Source organism: Rhinopithecus roxellana, chromosome 1 (genome assembly GCF_007565055.1).
Source record: "Rhinopithecus roxellana isolate Shanxi Qingling chromosome 1, ASM756505v1, whole genome shotgun sequence".
Lineage (NCBI taxonomy): Eukaryota > Metazoa > Chordata > Mammalia > Primates > Cercopithecidae > Rhinopithecus > Rhinopithecus roxellana.
Window position 1 is genome coordinate 118,395,881 of NC_044549.1, and position 24,069 is coordinate 118,419,949.

The 24,069-nt window shown below is 39.7% G+C and overlaps 1 protein-coding gene across 1 annotated transcript; it reads left to right on the forward strand.

The window, feature by feature from the left end:
• Positions 1-1,453: 1,453 nt before the first annotated feature.
• LRRC34 (leucine rich repeat containing 34) lies at positions 1,454-22,459 on the forward strand. The gene is made up of 11 exons (XM_010354515.2): positions 1,454-1,701; positions 5,469-5,586; positions 6,492-6,613; positions 6,710-6,774; positions 7,301-7,384; positions 11,372-11,500; positions 14,760-14,855; positions 18,722-18,876; positions 19,254-19,409; positions 20,339-20,465; positions 22,112-22,459. The coding sequence occupies exons 1-11, from the start codon at positions 1,563-1,565 to the stop codon at positions 22,313-22,315; spliced, it is 1,395 nt and encodes a 464-aa protein (XP_010352817.2). The 5' UTR covers positions 1,454-1,562; the 3' UTR covers positions 22,316-22,459.
• Positions 22,460-24,069: the final 1,610 nt, after the last annotated feature.

Below are 24,069 nucleotides of genomic sequence, written 5' to 3' on the forward strand. Positions count from 1 at the left end.
CATTGTTACTGGTAGAAGGTGTCCAGGTTCTTGGCGTCTTGAACAAAAAAATTGGGCAAAATGCACAAACAAAGCAAGGAAGGAATGAAGGGATTTATTAAAAATGAAAGTACACTCCACAGTGTGGGAGTGGGCCGAGCACAGGGGCTCAAAGGCCCCGTTACAAATTTTTTGGGAGTTTAAATACCCCTTAGAGGATTCCATTGGTTACTTGGAGTACGCCCTGTGTAAATGAAGAGGATGAAGTAAGGTTACAAAGTCGTTTATGGAGTACACCCTATGGAGAGGATATTTCCTGTTATAGCCGAAGTGTGAATCGGCCTTATGATCCCTACCTCCAGACCCTGTTTTCCTGCCTCACCATCACATGCCCTGCAAGGGTGATAAGGAAACTATTACCGTTTCAGTATCAAGGAAATGAAACCTACCAGATCATCACATCTGGACAATGAGACACCAGATCCCTCACCTATCGTGATTCCCTAAGCGACCACCTGATTCCTGTTGACCAACTCCTCTTCCTTACCCCTCCTTAATTCCTGATTTCCTGCAAGTGGTCACATTTCTTTCTTGCTATATAAACCCCTGATTCTAGTTGGTTGGGGAGACAGATTTGAGACTGATTTCCCATCTCCTCGGCTGCAGCACCAGAGAATCGCTTGAATCCCGGAGGCAGAGGTTGCAGTGAGCCGAGACTGAGCTCCTGCTCTCCAGCCTGGGCGGCAGATTGAGAACCGGTCTCAAAAAAAAAAAAAAAAAGAAAAGAAATTTCCAAATTGTCTGGAATAAGTATATTAAATTTATTTTTTAAAAGGTTATTAAAAACTATAAGAAAATTTTGTTTGCTTTCATCTGAAATATAATGTTCCTCATGTTAAATCTTGTTCTTCCTTGGCAATTGCCTTCTTCCCTGGCAATTCTCATTGTTTCAGTGACTGGCATTCTGTGCTAGGAGCAGCAGGATCTAGACGCAACCCCTGGCCTTTCAGTAACACATGTAGATCTGGCCCGGACCGCCTCCCGGTTGTCTGTACTGATCTGAGTACATTCAAGTACCTGCGCATGCCCAGAACGCACCAAGCATTCTGCCCTCTGGCAGCCTCCTTCCGACCATCCAGTTATCACCTCCTTCAAGAAGCCCTCCCTTTGGGGAGGTAGCCCCGCCCTTTGGGAGCACAAAACCCTTTATGCTCCCAAAGCACTACACCTTTATCATGTGCTGATGCTACTCTCTGCTTCTTCGCTGGCTGGGCAGGCCGGTGAACACTTTGCAGGAGGGGGCTTTGTCATAATCTTCTTTGTAGCCCCCGCCCTAGCTCAGCAGCGGAGCCCCTCAAACCTCGGGAACTCCTCCCTGCAAAGGAGCCAGGACGCCCTCCCTCAGGCTGCCTTTAACCAGGGCAGAGTGACAGAGGACCTCCACAGAGTTAGCGGTCACTGCCTTAGCAGTTAGGCCTCGGGGCCCGGGCAGGCACAGCTGGCGGGACTCGGCGCAGGCTAGCGCGGAGCTGGTGTATCCACCTCACAGCTGCAGGCGGACTGTAAGCGCGCGCGCGGTCGCCATGGCAGCGCAGCCGCCGCGGCCAGTGAGTGAGAGGAGCATGGGGAGTCCCCAAGAGGCCGCCCGTGCGCCGGCCAGGTCCCCGGCTTGGACCCCCACTCAGGCCCGTACTCCGGGCGCGGCCCTGGTGGGCCAGCGCGGTAAGAAGCAGGGAGCCCGTCTGCGCGGCCTGGCCCGGACAAAACGCGTGAGGGGCGCCGGGGTCCCACGGCCGGAGTCCTAGCAGCCCGCCAGCCCAAGGCGGCGCGGAGGGAGAGTGCCCCTGGGAACCCCAGCTGTGACCAGAGGTTTGGGGCGCCCCGAAACGAGGGCAGGAGAGGAGTCCCCGCCGTTTGTGCGATAGGTTCTGCAGATGGTGTCTGTCGCCGTGCTCTCGGGATCTCCAGGGTCTCCATCCGGGAGGGTGTGTCTGGGGGGCTCTTCTCAGACCCCTTTTTGTGTAAGTGCCAGAGAGCAGGTCACAGGTGGGCATGAGGGTCTTGATACCGTTTCTGACTTTGCACCTCTGTACTATCTCCATTTTAAATATTTCTGCGCCCATGAATGATCTTTAGCGAGTTAAGCATACCCTGAAGGGCCACCCCTTACACGCCATTTCCGTTTTATATGCTTGTTTTAAAGTATGTTTGTGGATACGGAACTGTGTTCGGAGGCTGGCTTAATAGTACTCACTGCATCCAGGAGATGGGCAGTGTTAGGCTCTGCCTTTAGCATGAGAGGAAATTTAAGCTGGGATAACAATTTGTTCAAATATACACACTGCGGATTCTGAGTGGGGCACCCACGTTCTGACTCATGCTCATCTCTTGGATTTCCCAGTGCTTGGCTAAGTATAGAAAAGCATGTTTTGGAGGGATCTGCCTCCTAAATAAGTCCTTTCTCTGGAAATTGTAAAACGTGCTGCCAGAGTCGTGGATGAAAAAATGAAATTTGGGTTACAGGTTCTTTACATTTTTCTGCGTAGCTGGGTTATTTCCTAGTTTTTACTTTACAATTTGAAGGCTATTTTCCTTCTAATGTGAATACAGTATAGGAAATCAATTCATTGGTGCCATAAAATCCTGGCATAAAAAATACATAGGTGAATTTTAAGTCAAAGGAAGGGTAGCAGAAACTTTTAAATACTGTAAATCTGTGGCTAGCTTGTTAAATAAGAATATTTCCATAATTTTGTTTAGCTGTATTTAGCTCGTAGTCTAAGATTCCTTCATGCCTTCGCGAAAATGAATTGTAGTCTGACACATTTCTGTGCCTTGTTTGTGGTGTGGGCAGCGCTGAATCTCGGAGATTCTCAGGGCAATCTTTCTCTTAATGCCAAGGAAGAGAGTAGGGAAGAAAGAAGCCTACTGGGAGCCCAGCTCCATCTTCTATTTGGGATCTAGTTGCTTTGTTTCCTGGGGAGGACGCTAAAGCAGCATTTTGTAGATTGCATTCCAAGTGAGGTGTGTGTGTGTGTGTGTGTGTGTGTGTGTGTGTGTGTTTGAGATGGAGTCTCCTCTGTCGCCCAGGCTGGAGTGCAGTGGCGCGATCTCCGCTCACTGCAATCTTGCAACCTCCACCGCCCACCTTCAAGCGATTCTGTCGCCTCAACTTCCCAAGTAGCTGGGATTACAGGCACGCGCCACCACACCGGCTAATTTTTGTATTTTTTGGTAGAGATAGGGTTTCACCATGTTGGCCAGGCTGGTCTCGAACTCCTGGCCTCAAGTGATCCACCTGCCTCGGCCTCCCAAAGTGCTGGGATTACACGCATGAGCCACCGCACCCGGCCGGAAATGCAGCATTCTTATCTTCCCTATTCTCAAGCTTAACAGTTTGAAGAGTGTGCACATGTTTTAAATACTCTGAGAAGTGTTGTGTCTCTGTATAGTTTTGTTTATTTTAGGACTTCTCAAACATACTTGATAATAAAACCTATTCTGTTTGGAACCCCTTTGATCATCCTGTAGAACATGAATATTCCACAAAATACAATTTGGGAAATATTGTGCTACAATATCATTTAAATACATGAAAATTTTCCAAAATAGGTGAAGCTTTTTCAATATGTGCATCTATCCACATGACAGAAATTATGCTATTTAAAATTGTCAGAGATTATCTAGTGACATGGGAAAACTGCTTACAATATAACGTTAATTGAAAAAAACAGCATATAAAATTATATCCAAAGATTCCAATTTTGTTTAAAAAATACTTAATATGCATATGAAAGAAAAACTATAGGAAGTATGTATGCCTAGACCTCAATTGTGGTTGTTCTTTGGCAGTGGGATTGCAGAGTAACATGTATTTTCTTTTAATATTAGAAATTTCCGGTCGGGCGCAGTGGCTCACCTGTAATCCCAGCACTTTGGGAGGCTGAGGCGGGCTGATCACTTGAGGTCAGGAGTTCAAGACCAGCCTGGCCAACCTGGTGAAACCCCGTCTTTATAACCGGGTGTGGTGGTGTGTGCCTGTAGTCCCAGCTACTTGGGAGGCTGAGGCAGGAGAATCGCTTGAACCTGGGAGGCGGAGGTTGCAGTGAGCTGAGATTGTGCTCCTGCTCTCCAGCCTGGGCGGCAGATTGAGAACTGGTCTCAAAAAAAAAAAAAAAAAGGAATTTCCAAATTGTCTGGAATAAGTATATTAAATTTATTTTTTAAAAGGTTATTAAAAACTATAAGAGTGAGCTGAGATCCGGCCACTGCACTCCAGCCTGGGCGACAGAGCGAGACTCCGTCTTAAAAAAAATAAAAATAAAAATAAAAATAAAAATAAAAACTATAAGAAAATTTTGTTTGCTTTCATCTGAAATATAATGTTCCTCATGTTACATCTTGTTCTGCAGATCCGTTTAGCAAACTCATTATTCTTCAGAGTGCAAAGGACACTCAGTAAACAACATTTCTGAGATATAGAGTCTTAGAAGAGAAGCCAGCTCCTAAAAAGCTAGGCTGGTTGAGCAATGAGATCTCTGTGCACAAATTTTTAAAAGACATCCACAAAAGGTAGAAGTATAGAAACAAAAACAGTGGCCTGTGCTTCTAAGAAAAGTAACAGCATAACTTCCACCCCAGAAGACGTAGGCCTTGCAGAAGATGCTTTTGAGGTATTACTGAAAACAGTAAGGTCATTAAGGAAAGCTGCATGTATAACAGAAAGGAGATCTCAATTCCTGCTTTGTTTCTGTCTTCTTAAGAACTTAGGGAAAAGTCACCTTTAGAAAGAGGAAATGGAAGGCTGGGTAGGAGAAGAGCTTCTGTGAGCCAGGCCTCGATTTGGTATGAAGAACTGACAGTTACATTCAAACTTGGGATGGTGTAGAGGGTATCCAAGAAGCTTGTGGTAGTAGGTGATTTTTCAGATCCCTTTTGAGTTAGGTTATTAGATAAAATTGTTTTTATATGAAGCTATTTTAAGAAACCTTTTCCTCTGATGGATGCTGAGATACTGAAAAAAAAAAAAAAAAAAAAAGAAAGAAATGTTGAGTCACTGCAACCCAATAGGGCACAGTGGAAAGAGGTTTTGAATCAGTTTGATTCTGCACTCTGCCCTTATTAGCTGCATGGTTTAGGACAAAATATATAATTTCTTTGGAAGTCATTTTCCTCAGCTACCAGGCCTGGCACATAATGGAGCTTAGTTCTCCCTTAATGTCACTTCCAACGTAGGGTGCTCACTTGAGCCAGTGTCTGCCAAGCCTCAGTGGGTGGTTCAGTGGCCCTAGTTCTCCAAACAGCGTTTTAATGATCTATCCCATTATTTTTCTCTTCTCTTTTGCTAACCTTATTTCTGTTTCCTTTTCTTCCCTACCCCCACTATACACACATACAACTCATATCTTTGAAATAAGTATAGTTTTTATGGTATTTAAAAAAGTTTCTAGAATAATTTATATGTGATGGAGGATGCATATATTTTTCAGAATCTCCAGAATCTGGTCTCCAGGAACATTATTCTAACCTGTGTATGGAAAAATCCCAGAAAATTAATCCTTTTATATTGCGTATACTCCAAGAAGTGGATGAAGAAATTAAAAAGGGGTAAGAAAGACAAATACTTAATTACATTAATAGTGTTTGCTTATATTCATGTGTGTGAAAATCCTAACATATTGAGTGATTTTATAGCCATTTGAAAATGCTTGGTAAAATGGATACACCGTTTGATTCAGGTAAGTAAGCAGACGAGCAACACTGTTAGTAGGTCTTAGAGGTGGTATAGCATTCAGGAAAGAGCACTAGACCGGGAGTACCCAAGCTTGGGCTCCAGAGTGATCTTTAACTTCTGTGGGCGGGGTGAATCTTTTTTTTGTGTATGTGGGCGGGGTGAATCTTTTTTTTTTTTTTTTTTCCTGAGACGAGTGTGTCCCTCTGTCGCCCAGGCTAGAGTGCAGTGGCATGATCTTGGCTCACTGCAAACTCTGCCTCCTGGGTTCAAGCAGTTCTCCTGCCTCAGCCTCCTGAGTAGCTGGGATTACAGGCGCCCGCCACCATGCCTGGCTAATTTTTGTATTTTTAGTAGAGACAGGGTTTCCCCATGTTGGCCAGGCTGGTCTCGAACTCCTGACCTCAGGCGATCCGCCCACCTTGGCCTCCCAAAGTGCTGAGATTAACAGGCGTGACCACCGCGCTTGACCTAAGCTGGGTTTGTCTAAGAAAATCATTGAAGTTTTCAGTGTTATTATCTATAAAGTGGGGATACTATTTGTGTGAGTGTGAGTGTGTGTGAGAGAGAAATTATATGGAATCTTTTAAAGCACTTTGCAGTCTGCAGAATGTTCAGTAGTTTTAAGTTATCTGTTATAAATATACTATATAAGTCTACTTACTATATGCTTGCTTCCAGTAACTGTTATCTGTGATATGACTATTTATACATGAAGGAAACATACTTTAATTCTTTACTGGGTTTCTATTTCAAAATCTTTTTTTTTTTATTTTAACAGGCTAGCAGCAGGAATCACATTAAACATTGCTGGGAACAATCGCTTAGTGCCAGTAGAAAGAGTTACAGGTGAAGATTTTTGGATTCTTTCCAGAATTTTAAAGAATTGTCTGTATATTAATGGTATGTTTCCATAAGAATCAATACCTCCTGCTTTTCATTGATCTGATTTTAAGTATTCTTTATAAGGAATATCAGCTCTATTCATCTGTGCTTCAGGTTTGGATGTTGGATATAACCTTCTAAGTGATGTTGGTGCATACTATGCTGCGAAACTGGTTCAGGTATTATTTTACTACAAAATGTCCTTAGTTCCGTTTACAGTGAAACCAATTAGTCTAATGACACACACATAAAACACTAGTTTTACCCGATGTCAAGGGTTCCGACTCTGTGCCAGAACACTTGAAATATACTGGAAACCCACTGTGAATTTGGTCTCAATGGAGCCAGTAGCTAGAGCTCCTGAGTTCTTTTGCAAACTTGTACACCATGATTAAATATATACACCACATCCATCTTTCAGATTGATTCAAATGAAAGTTTTTCTTTCATTTATATTGTAATTATATTTTGTTTACATGAGAATGATTTTTTTTTTCCTTAATGGTAGTTGTTTTTGCTAGGATACAGTTTTTCTTGGTTATAAAGATTTTCTTTCGAGGAAAACACTTATTCAAATAAAGTATATACTGTGTGTGTGTGTGTATATATACATATATATATATATATACTGTGTGTATGTATGTAAAACTGATCAGTTTCCAATAATAATAATAATAATGTGTAATAGCTTATTTTCTCTTATAGAAACAACTTAATCTCATTTACTTAAACCTCATGTTTAATGATATTGGGCCTGAAGGTGGAGAATTGATTGCTAAAGTGCTACATGTAAGCATTTATGTATTTCAAACTAACATTTTATTTGGAAATTCTAACTTCTGATAGCTTGGAACCAACAGCATCCGATGTTGAAGTGAACTTATTTTAATATTGTAGGAATGCATATTTTTATTATACTTTATTCAAGTGTAGACATTGCATGAACACTTTTGAAGTCATAGTTTTACTAAGATTTAATTCACATACATAAAATCTACCCTTTGAAAGTCTTCAGTGGTGTTTTAAGTATTAATATATTCACAGAGCTGTGCAAGAATCACTACTATCACTATTTTTAAAACATACTTATCACCCTAAAAAGAAAAGCCCTCAACTCATAAGCAATCCCTCTCCATCTTTTCCACCCCCTACTCTCCAGCCCCTGGCAGTCACTAACCTACTTCATCTCTCTATATATTTGCCTACTGTGGACATTTCATATAAACAGAATCATACAATATATGGCCTTTGTGACTGGCTTAATGTTTTCAAGGTTCATCTTGAAAACCCAGTCACAAAGATTTATGTTTTTTAAAGAGTTTTATAGTTTTAGCAAAGTCTTTAATTCTTTGATCCATTTTAATTTTTGAATATAGTATGAGGTAGGAGTCCAACTTAATTCTTTTGCATGTGTATATCCACCTGTCCTAACATCATTTGTTAAAAGACTTCTTTCTCCCATTGAATTGTCCTGACAGCTTTGTCCAAAAATCAGTTAACCATCATTACAGGGGTTTATTTCTGTACTCTCAGTTCTGTTCTTTTAATCTATATGTCCTTATGCCAGTACCACACTATCTTGATTACTATAGCTTTGTAGTAGATTTTGAAACGAAGAAGTGTGTCCTTGTTCTTTTTTCAGGGTTGTGTTGGCTCCTCTGTGTCGCTTGCATTTCCATATGAATTTTAGGTCAGTTAATCAATTTCTGCAAGAAAAGCATGTGGTATTTTTTTTTTTTTTTTTTGAAGATGGAGCTTTGCTCTCCTTGCCCAGGCTGGAATGCAATGGTGCGATCTCGGCTCAGGGCAACCTCCGCCTCACAGGTTCAAGCGATTCTCCTACCTCGGCCTCCCGAGTAGCTCGGATTATAGGCATGCGCCACCATGCCGGGCTAATTTTGTATTTTTAGTACAGATGGGGTTTCTCCAGGCTGGTCAGGCTGGTCTCAAACTTCCGACCTCGGATGATCCGCCCACCTCGGCCTCCCAAAGTGCTGGGATTACAGGCATGAGCCACCGCACCTGGCCAGCAGCTGGGATTTTTTTTTTTTTTTTTTTTTTTTTTTTTTGAGACCGAGTCTCACTCTGTCGCCCAGGCTGGAGTGCAGTGGCCGGATCTCAGCTCACTGCAAGCTCCGCCTCCCGGGCTTACGCCATTCTCCTGCCTCAGCCTCCGGAGTAGCTGGGACTACAGGCGCCCGCCACCTCACCAGGCTAGTTTTTTGTATTTTTTAGTAGAGACGGGGTTTCACCGTGTTAGCCAGGATGGTCTCGATCTCCTGACCTCGTGATCTGCCCGTCTCGGCCTCCCAAAGTGCTGGGATTATAGGCTTGAGCCACCGCGCCCGGCCCGCAGCTGGGATTTTAATAGGAATTACAGTAAATCTGTAGGTCACCTTGGGGAGTATTGCCATCTTAAGTCTTCCAAACTTTGAACATGAGATGTTTCATTTATTTAAGGCCTTTCATTTCTTTCAGCAATGCTCTGTAGTTCTCAATGTGCAAGTCTTACATTTCTTTTGTTAAATTTATTCCTAACGTTTTATTGATTTATTTTTTTGATGCCATTGTAAGTGGAATTGTTGTCCTTAATTTCATTTTTAGGTTGTTCATTGTTAGCACATGGAAATACAGCTGATTTTTTGTATATTGATCTTGTGTCCTGCTATGTTGCTGAACTCTTGTGTTAGTTCTAACAGTTTTTTTTGGTGGAATCCTTAGGATTTTCCCTATGCAAGACGGTGTCACATACAAACAGAGTTTCACTTCATTTCCAATTTGTATGGTTTTTCTTTTTGTTTTTCTTGGCTAATTGCCCTGGCTAGAACCTCCAGCACAATGTTAAATAGAAGTGGTGAGAGGACATCCTTTCCTTTTTCCTGATCACAGAGGGGTTTGAATTGTAATAATTATTTGCACTATTATATGTTTGAAGGGGTGGCCTGCCCCTCCACACCTGTGGGTGTTTCTCGTTAGGTGGAATGAGAGACTTGAGAAAAGAAATGAGACACAGAGACAAAGTATAGAGAAAGAAAAGTGGGCCTACGGGACCGGCACTCAGCATACAGAGGACCTGCACTGGCACCGGTCTCTGAGTTCCTTTAGTATTTATTGATAATTATCTTTACCATCTTAGAAAAAGGGAAGTGGCAGGATAATAGGATCATCCTAGGGAGAAGGTCAGCAGTAAGACGTATGAATAAAAAGATCTCTGTGACATGAATAAGTTTAAGGAAAAGTGATGTGCCTTGATATGCATATGCAAACATCTTCATAAACCTTTTTAGTGCATAAAGAGCAGCATTGCGCTAGCAAGTCCCACCTTTCGCCCTAAGGCAGTTTTCTCCTTTCTCAGTAAACAGAACGTACAATCGGGTTTTACATGGAGATGTTCCATTGCCCAGGGATGGGCAGGAGACAGATGCTTTTCTCTATCTCAACCGCCAAGAGGCTTCTTTCCTCTTACACTAGTCCTCCTCAGCACAGACCCTTCACGGGTGTCAGGGTGGGGGACGATCAGGTCTTTCTCTTCCCACAAGGCCATATTTCAGACTATCACGTGGGGTGAAACCTTGGACAATACCTAGCTTTCCTAGGCAGAGGTCCCTGCGACTTTTGTCAGTGTACTTGTCCCTTGGTACTTGAGATTAAGAGAATGGTGATGACTTTTAACCAGCATACTGCCTTCAGGCACTTGTTTAACAAAGCACATCCTGCACAGCCCCAAATCCATTAAACCTTGAGTCACCACAGCACATGTCTCTTGCAAGGACAAGGTTGGGGGTAGGGTCACAGATTAACAGCATCTCAAATACAGAACAAAATGGAGTCTCTTATGTCTACTTCCTTCTATATAGACACAGTAACAGTCTGATCTTTCTTTTCCTCACATATGTCCTAATATTTACTCATTAGAATGATGAAATGTCTGTAATTTTGTGAAACATTTATCACATTATATTACTTTAAAAGTGATATAGGAGGAATGGGGAGTGACTGGTTAATGGAATAGGACTGGCTTCAGGGATGATGAAAATGTTTTGGAACTAGCTACAGGTGATGACTGCACAACACTGAATGTACTAAATGCTACTGAATTGTATACTTAAAAATGGTCAGTTTTATGTTATGTGAATTTCACCTCAATTTAAAAAAGTGAAGTGCTATAATTTTCTTAAGATAAATGTACAGATTTTTCCAGTGAAAGGAAAGTTTATTAATATATGCTTTATTTACTGGTTATTGCTTGGGCATCTGTTTCTTGGGCATTATTTCCACTCAACTGTTAAACTAGATTTTTATCTATTATGGTAGATTGAATGTTACCTTTAAGGAATATATCCTGTTCTGGCTGGGCGCAGTGGCTCATGCCTGTAATCCCAGCACTTTGGGAGGCCGAGGTGGGTGGATCACAAGGTCAGGAGATCGAGACCATCCTGGCTAACACGGTGAAACCCTGTCTCTACTAAAAATACAAAAAAAAAAAAATTAGCCAGGCGTGGTGGCGGGCGCCTGTAGTCCTAGCTACTCGGGAGGCTGAGGCAGGAGAAGGGCGTGAACCCGGGAGGCGGAGTTTGCGTGAGCCGAGATCGCACCACTGCACTCCAGCTTGGGCGACAGAGCGAGATTCAAAAAAAAAAAAAAAAAAAAGGAATATACCCTGGTCTGTCTCCATGAAAACTGGAGGCTGCAAATAGTAATAGTCTCCTAATTCATGTAATGTATAGAATTCTGTGGATTAAAAATTTTTAAATAAAAATTTTTTTTCCTTTTCAGAAGAATCAGACTCTGAAATACCTAAGAATGACTGGAAACAAAATTGAAAATAAAGGTGGAATGTTTTTTGCTGCAATGCTGCAAATTAATTCATCCTTAGAGAAATTAGATCTGGGTGACTGTGACCTGGTGAGTAAAATGGTTATGAGAAAAGCATCCAGATAAGCTAAATGAGTCTTATCAATGACTAATTTTGCCTCTTATGTCTAATATCAGAGAAAAGGTATTTTTCCCCTAGACATAATAGTGCAGATTAATAAAATCAGACTATAGTAAATAACAGAAAAATACTTAATAAAAATATTCCTAAACGTCCATCTACATAGCTCATCTTAAACTGTATGGAATTTTTAGAAAAAGATCATGTTCACTTTAATTAAACAAATATTACTTTATTCATATAATTTTTTTACTTTTGAAAATACATGGTTAGGCTGGGTGCAGTGGCTCACGCCTATAATCCCAGCACTTTGGGAGGCCAAGGCAGGTGGATCACCTGAGGTCAGGAGTACAAGACCAGCCTGGCCAACATGGTGAAACCTCGTCTCTACTAAAAATACAGAAATCAGTCGGGGCCTGGTGGCGGGAGCCTGTAATCCCAGTTACTCAGGAGGCTGAGGCAGAAGAATCGCTTGAACCAGAAGGCGGAGGCTGCAGTGAGCTGAAATCATGTCACTGCCCTCCAGCCCTGGGGTGACAGAGTGAGACTGCCTCAAAACAAAAATAAAATACTTTTTAGTAGTTACTTATATTGTAGCACAAAAACTTAAAATGATGATGCTAAAAGCTGCTCTGAAGCTGGGTGACATGACATGTACCTTAGTCCCAGCTATTTAGGAGGCTGAGGTGGGAGAATCTCTTGAGCCCAGGAGTTTGAGGTTACAGTGCACTACAATCGTGCCTGTGAACATCCACTGTACTCCAGCATGGGCAACATGGTAAGACCCTGTCTCTAAAAATTATTAAAAAATATAAAAGTTGCTTTCAACCTTCACCTGGCCTGATAATGAGAAATGTGTTTTTTTGCATGTCTTCAAATTCCAGGCTTCACTTTCTCTGACATGTTTTCAAATCTTCAGGCCTATACTTGGGAACCTGTTGTATAGCCTCAGGTTAATCAATGTGACATGAAAATAAGATGGGCCAGGGGGCTCTCTGGTTTAATAGATTCTGAAGGATTAACTTTTTATTTTATTTTTGGAGACAGAGTCTCACTCTTGTCGCCCAGGCTGGAGTGCAATGACATGATCTCAGCTCACTGCAACCTCCACCTCCCAGGTTCAAGCGATTCTCCTGCCTCAGCCTCCTGAGTAGCTGGGATTACAGGTGCCTACCAACACACCTGGCTAATTTTTTTTTTTGTATTTTTAGTAGAGATGGGGTTTCATGATGTTGGCTAGGCTGGTCTCGAACTCCTGACCTCAGGTGATCCACCTGCCTTGGTCTCCCAAAGTGCTGGGATTACAGGCGTGAGCCATGGCGCTCGGCCAAGATTAACTTTTTAAGGTGGTAGATGCAGCCAATGTGGTTCTGGGAAAACATTAATTCGGTATTGATCATCTCCACATACCAGTCACTGTGCTGGATACTAACGATACAACAGTGAATCATATGGCCTGTGCCCTTATGAAACTTATATTTTATTTGGGAAAACACCAATAAAGAAATAGAAGAAAGTGCTACAAAAGTGACTTGAGTACTCTGATAATGGGGAGAAGTAATTCTGCTACAGGATGGTTGCCTAAGACTTGAGGAGGTAATATTTATGAGTTATGAAGGAGAGAAAAAACTGTCATGGAGAGTGTCCATGTCAGAACCTTCCAGGCAGAGCATCCAGATGCACAGACATTAAGCTAGTGCTTAAGTGTGGCATGGGTAGGATTCCTGGTGCAGAGGGAGGTAATTTTCATACTCAAGTATTTATTTTTACAGATGCTTTGTTTGTTTCAAGGGATTATGGTTTTCCATTTATAGCAGTGAACAAAGTTTTATTTTAAAATAAATGTAAGTGAAAAAGTGAGTTGATTTAATGGGAAAGTATTAAGTAAATAGTGTAAAGTAAGTTTGGGCGTGGTAGCTCACGCTTGTAATCCCAGCATTTTGGGAGGCCAAGGCAGGCAGACTGCCTGAGCCCAGGAGTTTGAGACCAGTCTTGGCAACATGGGAAAACACCGTCTCTACAAAAAATACAAAAATTAACCAAGCATGGTGTTGCATGCCAGCTACTAGGGAGGCTGAGGTGGGAGGATTGCTTGAGCCCAGCAGGTTAAGGCTGCAGTGAGCTGAGTGTGCCACTGCACTCCAGCCTGGGCGACACAGTGAGACCCTATCTCAAAAAATAAATAAAAACAAAAATAGTGTTAAATATTTTGCATACTCAGATATGGCAAAAATCACAAGGGAGGTACATGAATAATAAAATAGCAAGTCTCACAGGTTTTAGTAACTGAGAAGTCAGAATAGCTGAGCAGACAAAGTTAAGAGTGCCTCAAAGTAAAAGTGGAGAAGCTTATAGAGGCCATATATGGCAAAGTTGTGTGGGTGTAGGTCATGGGTAAGGGGAAGAAGTGGGGGTTGTGTTATAAATGCAAATTATGGAAAAAGCAAATCATAGAAATCTGGAAAAGCTCTGAGGGGTAATGATCTGGCAGTTTTAGATTACTAGTTTCTCTGTGGAAAATTAAAGAAGCCATCTGACCACTTAGAAGTCCAGGTGAGAAGTGAGGAGGACTTGGGCTGGGGTGGTGGCCATGGAGATGGACAGGAACAGACTAATTTGAGACATCTTTTGGAGGCAGCAGAATCTGTAAGACTTAGTGATCAACTGAATGGGAAGGTTAAGAGGAATGGCAGAGTGAGAGGAAGCCCATGGTTTCCGGCATACCAGCTGGGTGTACATGGTGGTGTCCATCACACATATGGGGGTGGACTAGGCCCTTTCAGTCAGATAGAGCAAGAGAGGCCTATGGGATCTGTGAAAACTGTGATTGGTAACCTTTTCCCACCACACACACACTTAAAGTACTAGTATGAATATAAAAGTGCTTGCACAATGAAATGTGTTGCATAAGTAGTATGAGCTCTAGCTGGGATCCACATAGAAGCTTGAGGGGTGAGGAATAAAAACCTAGAGGGAAACACTCAGGAAAGGGACACTAAAACATTAAGAAACTCCCCATGCCATGTTTTAGATAGATTTTAGGACCAGGAAAAAAGAATACAGTAACAATTCATTTTTGAATTTGATCAACTTACAATTCAAAGTGCAAGGAATGCTTAAATTTTAAAAATAATTTTATCAGAATGCAGATAGCTGATCTTGAAATATTTATGTAGCGAGATTATTATATACTTTGTCAGTTTCCTTAATGAATTTACCTGTTTTTAGGGAATGCAAAGTGTGATAGCATTTGCTACAGTACTAACTCGAAACCAAGCAATTAAGGCAATAAACCTAAACCGACCTATACTGTATGGTGAACAGGTATGTATTCAAAGTGATGGTAGTTAATATAACAACTTGAATGAAACTAAGGTACAAGTTTATGTCAAGGTACATGAATACACTGTAGTTTTAGAGATATGTGTATTATATCTTGTAAACTACTATTTATAAAAATGTTTATTTAAAGGAAAATTATATCAATTCTTGGTAAGATGTTTATAACTAAATATGCTTTTAGATATTGCTTACTTAAGCAGCAAACATGTCATCTTTTCTCTTGAAACTCAAGTTCTTAGTGAGTAAACCTGCGAGGGTCAAAGTGGTCAAGATGAAAGCATAAATAATGAAGTGTTTTTTTTTTGAGACGGAGTCTCTCTCTGTTGCCTAGGCTGCAGTGCAGTGGCACGATCTCGTCTCACTGCAAGCTCTGCCTCCTGGGTTCACGCCATTCTCCTAATAGTGAAGATTTTAAAGGCCACATTATAAGAGCCCGGTGTGAACTGTTTGTTACATTGATGTGGCTGAACCATTACACCTGTGAAATCATGAGTAATAAAAGCAAAACGTGTGTGAAAAGCAGTCTGGAAAGTTTGGACTTGATCCTATCTATAGATAAGCTGCTTGCTGGAGACAGAAAGATGAGTAAAAACATGGTTCGTACTTTCATGACTTCTTGCTCCTTCTGGGTGGCTTTCTTCTCCTATCACTTGTAAACAGCTAGAGAATAAGAACTCACATTATTATTGGTATAAACAAAAACGTGTATCTAACTATTAGGAAAAGTAAATGGTCTAAGCACTTTATAAAGTTCAATGTTTAAAATGTAATGTTTGGCTGGGCACGGTAGCTCACACCTGTAATCCCAGCACTTTGGGAGGCCGAGGCAGGCGGTTTGAGACCAGCCTGGCTAACATGGCAAAACCCAGTCTCTACTAAAAATACAAAAATTAGCCAGGCATGGTGGCAGGCGCCTGTAATCCCAGTTACTTGGGAGGCTGAGGCTGGAGAATCGCTTGAACCCAGGAAGCAGAGGTTGCAGTGAGCTGAGATCTCACCACTGCACTCCAGCCTGGGCGACGGAGCAAGACTTCATCTTCATCTCAATCAATCAATCAATGTCAATGTTTGAATTTTGAACTTTATTTATTTATTTTTTTTGAGATGAGGTCTCACTCTGTCACCCAGGCTGGAGTGCGGTGGCAGGATCTCGGCTCACGGCAGCCTCCACCTTCTGGGCTCAAATGATCCTCCCACCTCAGCCTCCTAAGTAGCTGGGATCACAGGTAAGCACCACCACGCCCAGCTAATTTTTTTGTATTTTTGGTAGAGACAGTGTTTTGTCATGGTGTCCAGGCTGGTCTTGAACTCCTGAGCTTAAGCTGTCTACCTGCCTTGGCCTCCCAAAGTGCTGGGATTACAGGCATCAGCTACCATGCCCAGCTAAACTCTGAACTTTTTAAATGATCAAAGCACTTTAGATAATTTAAAATTATCTACTTCATTGTTCCCCCTCAGTATGAATAACTGAGAATTAACGATATTTTTAAAGTAGTATTCTCATATTCAGAAGTGTATTTTACATTCTTTGCCTACATAGATATCTCCCTTTCAGTTATCTTTGCACTTTTCGGTACCAGAATTTTTGCAGTTTTACATCACCTTGTTTCATGTACGTAAATCCAATCTGTTCAACAAGACCCTCAGAATCTTCAAATAGATTCCTATTTTTAAAATATGTAAAAGACTAGCAAAATACAGCTCAAAGTAGGCATGCAGTGAATTGCTTCACTCATGATTCATTCACACCACGAATATTTGAATGCAACCTTAAACCAGACACAATGCTAGCCAGGTGCTAGAGGTATTAAAGTCAAATAAATTACATAGCACTTGTCTTCAGTGAGTTTTCCATCTAGGTGGAAGGAGCTTGACAAGTCTGGAGAGTGATATGCTTGGGGTGCCATGGGGACATAAGGAGGGTAATCGAAATCAAAGCAGGGGAGGTGAGTGTGATAGGGAGGTTCTCAGATTGAGGACATGACAGGAGATTTGAAGGCTAAATAAAAAATTTCTGGATTGTATCTGTGCAGAAATATGTTTATATATAGGAGATCACATTATAAGCATGATCCCTTTTTAAAATATGTTGAGTGGTGTCATTCCTAAATCCACCTGAGGATGCTTATTATTAAAAGCCCAGGCTCCCTTGTTGCTCTCAGCCTGGTGTTTCTGGCAGCCAGCTAGGTGCTAGCCTGTTTTGTTCTTCTCCAGGACAGCCACTACCTTCTCTATCCCCAAGGCTACGATTCTGCTCTTAAATTGCTGTTCCCAAATACAAACCTGCAAATTAATTACATTTACGGGTTTTACTGTTTTACTACCATGGAGGAATGGGGTAACAAAAAGCTGTTAAGATGTTGGACTTCACCTTTAACGCTCATTGGCATTATCCGGGGAACTTGAAAAATACTGATGCCAGGTGCCACGCTAGACAAATCAAGTCACAAACTCGGTGAATGGGGCTAAAACCCTTTACTATTTCTGACAATAGTTCCTCCCTTAATTAGGATACTCCTGCTTTCAAGCTTTATAGCCTAGAACTACAATCAAGGCCCAAACACAAAAACATAATGAGTTTGTCTTCTGTGCCTGGCACTAGGTAGAGCAATAGTGGAACCCCCTAAGTGTGGTTGGTTTGCATTTTTTTACGTTCCTAGACTACACAGCATCCCTTTAGCATGGCTGGCTTGCATTTTTGAAGATACTAGTCTACATAACATTCCTTTGGGTATATCTTTTCAGTGTCAAAGCAATTTCATCAAATACAGAATTACAGAATATTGAACAATAATAAATGCTTTGTAGTCTGCCTATGGAACACTTATTTTGTGCTAGGCACCTTTTTTCAGTTAACTTATTTCTGTGAGGGAAGCATAATTTCAGCTACTTTACTAAAATGGAAATTGAGACTCAGCTGGATGAAAATATTTGCCCAAAGTCATATAGCCAGTAAAAGGTAAAGCTAGTATCTGACAGATTTTTTTATAAAGCTCATGTACTTTCTGCTATTGCTAGGTGGTTTCATTTAAAGTTTTTTTTAAAGTACCTTTATGTATAACAAGAACACATATAGTTATCTATGTTCATCATCAGCATTTCCAGTGACTTATTATGTTATACAGCAATCATGCAAGAGTACTTCTTGTCACAAAATACTTTGGGCTATTCATTTGAAAATATGCTTTGATTTTGTTAAAAACTTAAAATGCCTGGTATTCAAATCTTCACTGATGCTATGTATCTTTTGCCTAGAAGCAGCAAGATTGTGGAACTTAAAAAAAGGTCTTTTGATGATCAGAAAATAAGAATAAAACCTCTTAGGAATTTGAGATGAATATAAAAGGGAAGGATCAGATATATCACAGGGTTAATGAGTGTATTCTTAATATAAAATAAAGATTGGGAAATGTCTTTGTATTTTGTCTGAAAACCGTCAAGAGTAGAGATCAAGAGCAAAGTTTAAGAACATAAGGAAGGTACAAGAAAGGTTTAGAGACTTGAAAGATGGATTACAAGCTCAATACATGATGGGACCATTTTTTTTTTCCTTTCGAAATGACTGATTATTGTTCCTTTAAAAACCCAAATTAACCAGCATCTTTTATATCACTTAGGTAGCAGGCACTTGTAAAATATAGTGACTATATTTTACCTTCTGAGAAGGTAAAAAATATCATTTGTGGCAAAGATAATTTTTTTAAGATAGACTAAACAAATGCAAATTGTAGACTAAGTTTTAACCAATATAATCTTTTTTAAAAGCTAATTTAAATAACAGCGTATGTCTGATAAACATGCACTACTTCAAAATTATATTTTAGAAATAAGATTTTATCCACTTTTAGGAAGAGTCCACAGTCCATATAGGCCGCATGTTGAAAGAAAATCACTGTCTTGTTGTACTACACATGTGTAAGCATGATATAAAAAACAGTGGTATACAACAGTTATGTGATGCACTGTATCTGAACAGTAGCCTGCGCTACCTTGATGTCAGCTGGTAAGTGATAATTTACACATTAATAATTCAAAGTTAAATCATGGGAATAATCTATATATAAATATTCATGGTAATTGGGATACTTTGTTAGACATTATTTCCAGTGATTAGAAACTGCAACCAATTGTCAACCCTTTGTCCTAAGCTTTAATATTTACTACTGCTATCTTTTAGTAACATAAATGAGCAATTTAGTTGTGTAAACAAGAATGAAAGCAATATTTTATGGTGAATTTTCATTAACTTTCTTGGAAATCAAGTGATTAAAATAAACCTTTACTAAAACACAAAGTACTGTTTAAGTTTTCAAGCATCTTATCACTATGAATAAAAACACTATTTCATATTTTCAAATATAACTATTTTTCCTTTCCCAGCAACAAAATAACTCATGATGGAATGGTGTATTTGGCTGATGTACTGAAAAGCAACACTACCCTGGAAGTAATAGATCTTTCCTTTAACAGAATTGAAAATGCAGGTGCAAACTATCTCAGTGAAACTCTTACTTCACACAACAGGAGTCTTAAAGCGTTAGTATGGTTTTATATTTAATCAAAATAACAAAAAAGCAAATTTTTAAATACTAACCTCAAACCCCTTAACTCTTAAGATGATGATGAAATATGAAAACTCAGCTTCTAAACTGACATAGTATTAAGTTACAGTAAACATTTAAATTTCTATTTTTCGGCCGGGCGTGGTGGCTCAAGCCTGTAATCCCAGCACTTTGGGAGGCCGAGACGGGCAGATCACGAGGTCAGGAGATCGAGACCATCCTGGCTAACACGGTGAAACCCCGTCTCTACTAAAAAAATACAAAAAACTAGCCGGGTGTGGTGGCAGGCGCCTGTAGTCCCAGCTACTCGGGAGGCTGAGGCAGGAGAATGGCGTAAACCCAGGAGGCGGAGCTTGCAGTGAGCTGAGATCCGGCCACTGCACTCCAGCCTGGGCGACAGAGCGAGACTCCGTCTCAAAAAAAAAAAAAAAAAAAAAAAAAAAAAAAATTTCTATTGTTCAAATGTACTGTCTTTTACAATTAGACTGGTTCTACTAATGGTTCCTTCAAATTAATGAGAAAATTTGTATTGCTTATATTATTTATCTTGAATTCTAATAGAAAAATCAGAAGCATTCAATATGATCAAGACTTTTAAAAATAAAAATTAACTAAAGAATAAAATACTTGGATGCATTTATCCAGAAAAATATATCTGCTATCCACCCAAACATTTACTGAAAAATATAAAACAGAAGACTTTCAAAATGTAGTTAGCTCTAGTAAGTACCCAAAGATCTAATTAGAAAACTAAGTTTCTTGGATTTTAGGAATTAAATGGGTCAGTATTTCTACCACTACATTACAACATACTGAGGAATAATGCTAAGACTACACAAGAAAATGTTTGTAAGAAATGTTGCTAATTTTTGTATTCTTTCCTTGTGGAACTGTTGGTTTCAGGTTGTCAGTAATCAGCAACAACATAGAGGGAGAAGGACTTGTTGCTCTTTCACAATCAATGAAAACAAATCTCACATTCTCTCATATCTACATTTGGGGAAACAAATTTGATGAGGCTACGTGTGTAGTAAGTTTTAAGTTTTTTCCTTCACTGAGGCTTTTTCTGGGATCATCTCTGTAACATCGGATATTATTTACAGGTGCCTCAGAAATGGTTACACAGTGAGACACTGCAGTTTTGATAATTAACATAAGTCCTAAAATTAGCTACTAGAGAGTTTGGTGGTTGAAATAACAAAAGATACTAAAACTATGTATTAGTATTACACATCACTGAATGACACAGTTCGAATTCCTCTAAGGTTAAAAAAAATCATAATTATTGATCAGATGTAGCAAAATTTCTGATCTGCTCCCTAATAATTATACCAAAATATGGAACGGGAGAGATGGAGTACAAGCTATCAAAATATTTGGCATGTTGCTCACATAAATACAGATAGCCTTTGATACTAATTTCAAAGCAGAAATAATGGTAACAGTTTTCATTTGGAAAGAATGAAGGGAAAAAGTAGATGTTAAAATTCTCAAAATTTGCAAAAGGACTAACCAAAATTCCACCACTAAAAAGAGTAATAAAACATACAGTATTGTCTAAACCACCCTCCCAAAAAAACCAACCCTTAATTTTAGAAAAACATCCATAATCCTTTAGGTTCTACACACCAGAAGCTGAGTAAGTTGAGTTTGGAACTGGAACTAATGATGAATGACAAGCTAAAGCAAAAACCAACTTGACTTTTAAATCTTTTAATGTTTAAATTTCCATCTTTCTCCATAATGCCAACCTTACTGACAAACCAGTTCAACATGTTTGTATGACTCTGTTACATAGATACTAAGGATCGTGGCTCATGCCTGTAATCCCAGCCCTTTGAGAGGCCAAGCGGGGGGATCACGAGGTCAAGAGATTGAGACCATCCTGGCCAACATGGTGAAACCCTATCTCTACTAAAAGTACAAAAGTACAAAAATTAGCTGGCTGTGGTGGTGCGTGGGCCTGTAGTCCCAGCTACTCGGAGGCTGAGGCAGGAGAATCGCCTGAACCCGAGACAGAGGTTGCAGTGAGCCGTGCCACTGTACTCCAGTTTGGCAACAGACCAAGACTCTGTCTCAAAAAAAAAAATAATATATATATATATATATATAAATTCTACAATTAAGAAATAATAGGTCAGCATCCAATTCTATGGAATTGTCTCTCTTAGCCTAAATCTGTAATTAGATTCAGGGGGGTCATGAACTCTATATAATTGGATGTCCAAATCTGGGATTCCCTTAATTTTTCTGAGGAATGGTAACTAGCTATCAGCAGATTTTTAAGAATGTATACAACAGCCCTCCTATCCAGCTTCCCTACCTATTCCAATTTATGAACATCTGTGGGACTTGAAAATTTTGACCATAAGAGCTTTGGTCCACAAAATTGGTAGTATAGAAAATTAACTCTAGGAGTCACAAAATGACAAAACATATCTAATACATTAAAAGTTAGAAATAAGTTTTGCAACATTATAATTTCATTCTGTGTAATTAAATGAATAAAAATCTACCTACAATACCTGGAAAATATTAAAATTCAGCAATGTTATTCAGAATATTTTATTTTAAACTACAAATTAGCACAGCTAATTTGAATATTTAAATTTCTTTAAGCACTGTAAATTGAATACATTTTTTCTTAATGATACAGTTTTTTCTTAAAAATCCTAGGCATATTCAGACTTAATTCAAATGGGTCGTCTAAAACCAGACAATACAGATGTGGAGCCATTTGTGGTAGATGGACGTGTATATCTTGCAGAAGTCTCCAATGGTCTTAAAAAGCATTATTATTGGACATCAACTTCTGGAGAATCTTATGACCACTCATCTAATGCAGGTTTTGCTCTTGTTCCAGTAGGTCAGCAGCCATGAAAAAGTAGCTCTAAAATAATTTTCATACATTTGTCTTATTATTTCACAGAGGTTAATATTCTATGGCCTATTTGTTTTCCTTTATAAATTAAAACAAGTTACTTTTTTCAAATGTGTAAAAGATAATAACTTTGTATAACTATCTACTGTGAAAAACTGAGTAGGGTAATTTTTTAAAAGAAATTTTACAATATAGACTAAAGTTTTAACCCTGGAGAAAGAGGCCAAGGAACTAGACTAAATTTCTTTTTATAATGAAAATATAACCAAGTAGTGAAATAGCATGCAAGTAAAGGTCATTATAGGTATCTAACTGAAAGTTATTAAGTAGTATTAATAAAAAGGTTTGTGGTAGCAAATTACCAGTGACTTTCAAAGGGTTTCAAAGTTCAGAAGTTGAAAAAGTATTCTACCTATCCTATTTACGTGTTACAGACAGGTATTAATAACAATTTCATAAATACAGGCAAATATATATAAACATATACATACCCCTTTCCCAAGTCAGTGCTGCTAGCTTCTCCCATCCTCCTCTCATAGATAACCACTATCCTGATTTCTAATACCAAAGAGTAGTTTTGCCTGTTCTTGACCTTTATATAAATGGAAGCATACAATATACACTTTTTGTGTCTGACTTCTTTTGTTCAACATTATATTAGTATGATTCATTTATGTTGTTTAATGTAGCAGTAGTCTGTTCACTTTTAATTGCTTTATAGTATTCCTCACATGCTGGGTAGTAGGGAGTCTACTAGATTCTGGAAAGAGTTTGATTTCCCAGGCTATGGTCTCTTCCTGTGTGCTACAGAAGGGACCCACAAGTTCCCATATTCCCCCAAAGGGAGATTCAGAAGATGGCTGAAGGGGAAGCAAGTAGGCTTACCTTGAGCTCACAGTGGGGTGCAGGTGGTAAACCTGTAATCTGACCTAGACTGCTGCCTGAGGCAGAGCTGCAGTTGACAGGGCCCCAGAGAGTTTTCCACATCCATGAGAACTGAGATGAAGTCAGTTCAGCAAAGGACAACTGGGCTCTGACCAGACTAGGAAAGACTTGGTTACTTATTTTATAAGCTGCTGCCTGCCGCAACAGAGGTCAGTATAATGCCCAGAGAATGGAAGGGCTCAAGAAAGACTCTGTCTACCCTGATGGCCACTGTCTTGTAAGATATGTCTGGACACCACTTTAGAGAAACAAAGGGCAGAAATAAAACAGCATTTCTCCAAAAGATGAAGCATTACCTTAAAATCCCTTAAGATATTATAAATTCTATCCCCTTTATATCAGACTAGGTTTTAAACTGGCTAAAACTAAAAGTTAATTTTTTCCAGACTTACCACTGGGTATGGGCCCAAGAGGAAGGACATATAAGTTCCATAGGAAAACTCTCATTTCCTCTGCACATCTAAATTATAAAGAGCAAATCTGCAACCATATTGTATGTATTGTTTCACTTTTCTCTTAGCAATCATCCTTTAAGACCCAGCTCAAAGACTGCTCCATCTTACACTGTTGCAGATCATATTACACTCATCATTTTACAATGTTTCAAATTTGAAAGCAAAAAATAAAGCAGTATGTGCTTTTCACATATTTGGGAAAATAATGATGATTTGTCTTAAATGCTCTCCTTTTCAAACTTTTCTATAGTATTATTTATTATGTCTTCTTAATATCTACTACAACTATATCCATCTGGTTTCTGCTCCCAGTGTTATACTGTACCTGCCTTCTAAAGGATCACCATGCTCCA

Coding starts and splice junctions, on each gene's coding strand:
- LRRC34 (XM_010354515.2), top strand. CDS start 1,563: ATGGCAGCGCAGCCGCCGCGGCCAGTGAGTGAGAGGAGCATGGGGAGT. Junction 6,614..6,709: donor GAATTGTCTGTATATTAATG/GTATGTTTCCAT, acceptor TCTGTGCTTCAG/GTTTGGATGTTGGATATAAC. Junction 7,385..11,371: donor TGATTGCTAAAGTGCTACAT/GTAAGCATTTAT, acceptor TTTCCTTTTCAG/AAGAATCAGACTCTGAAATA.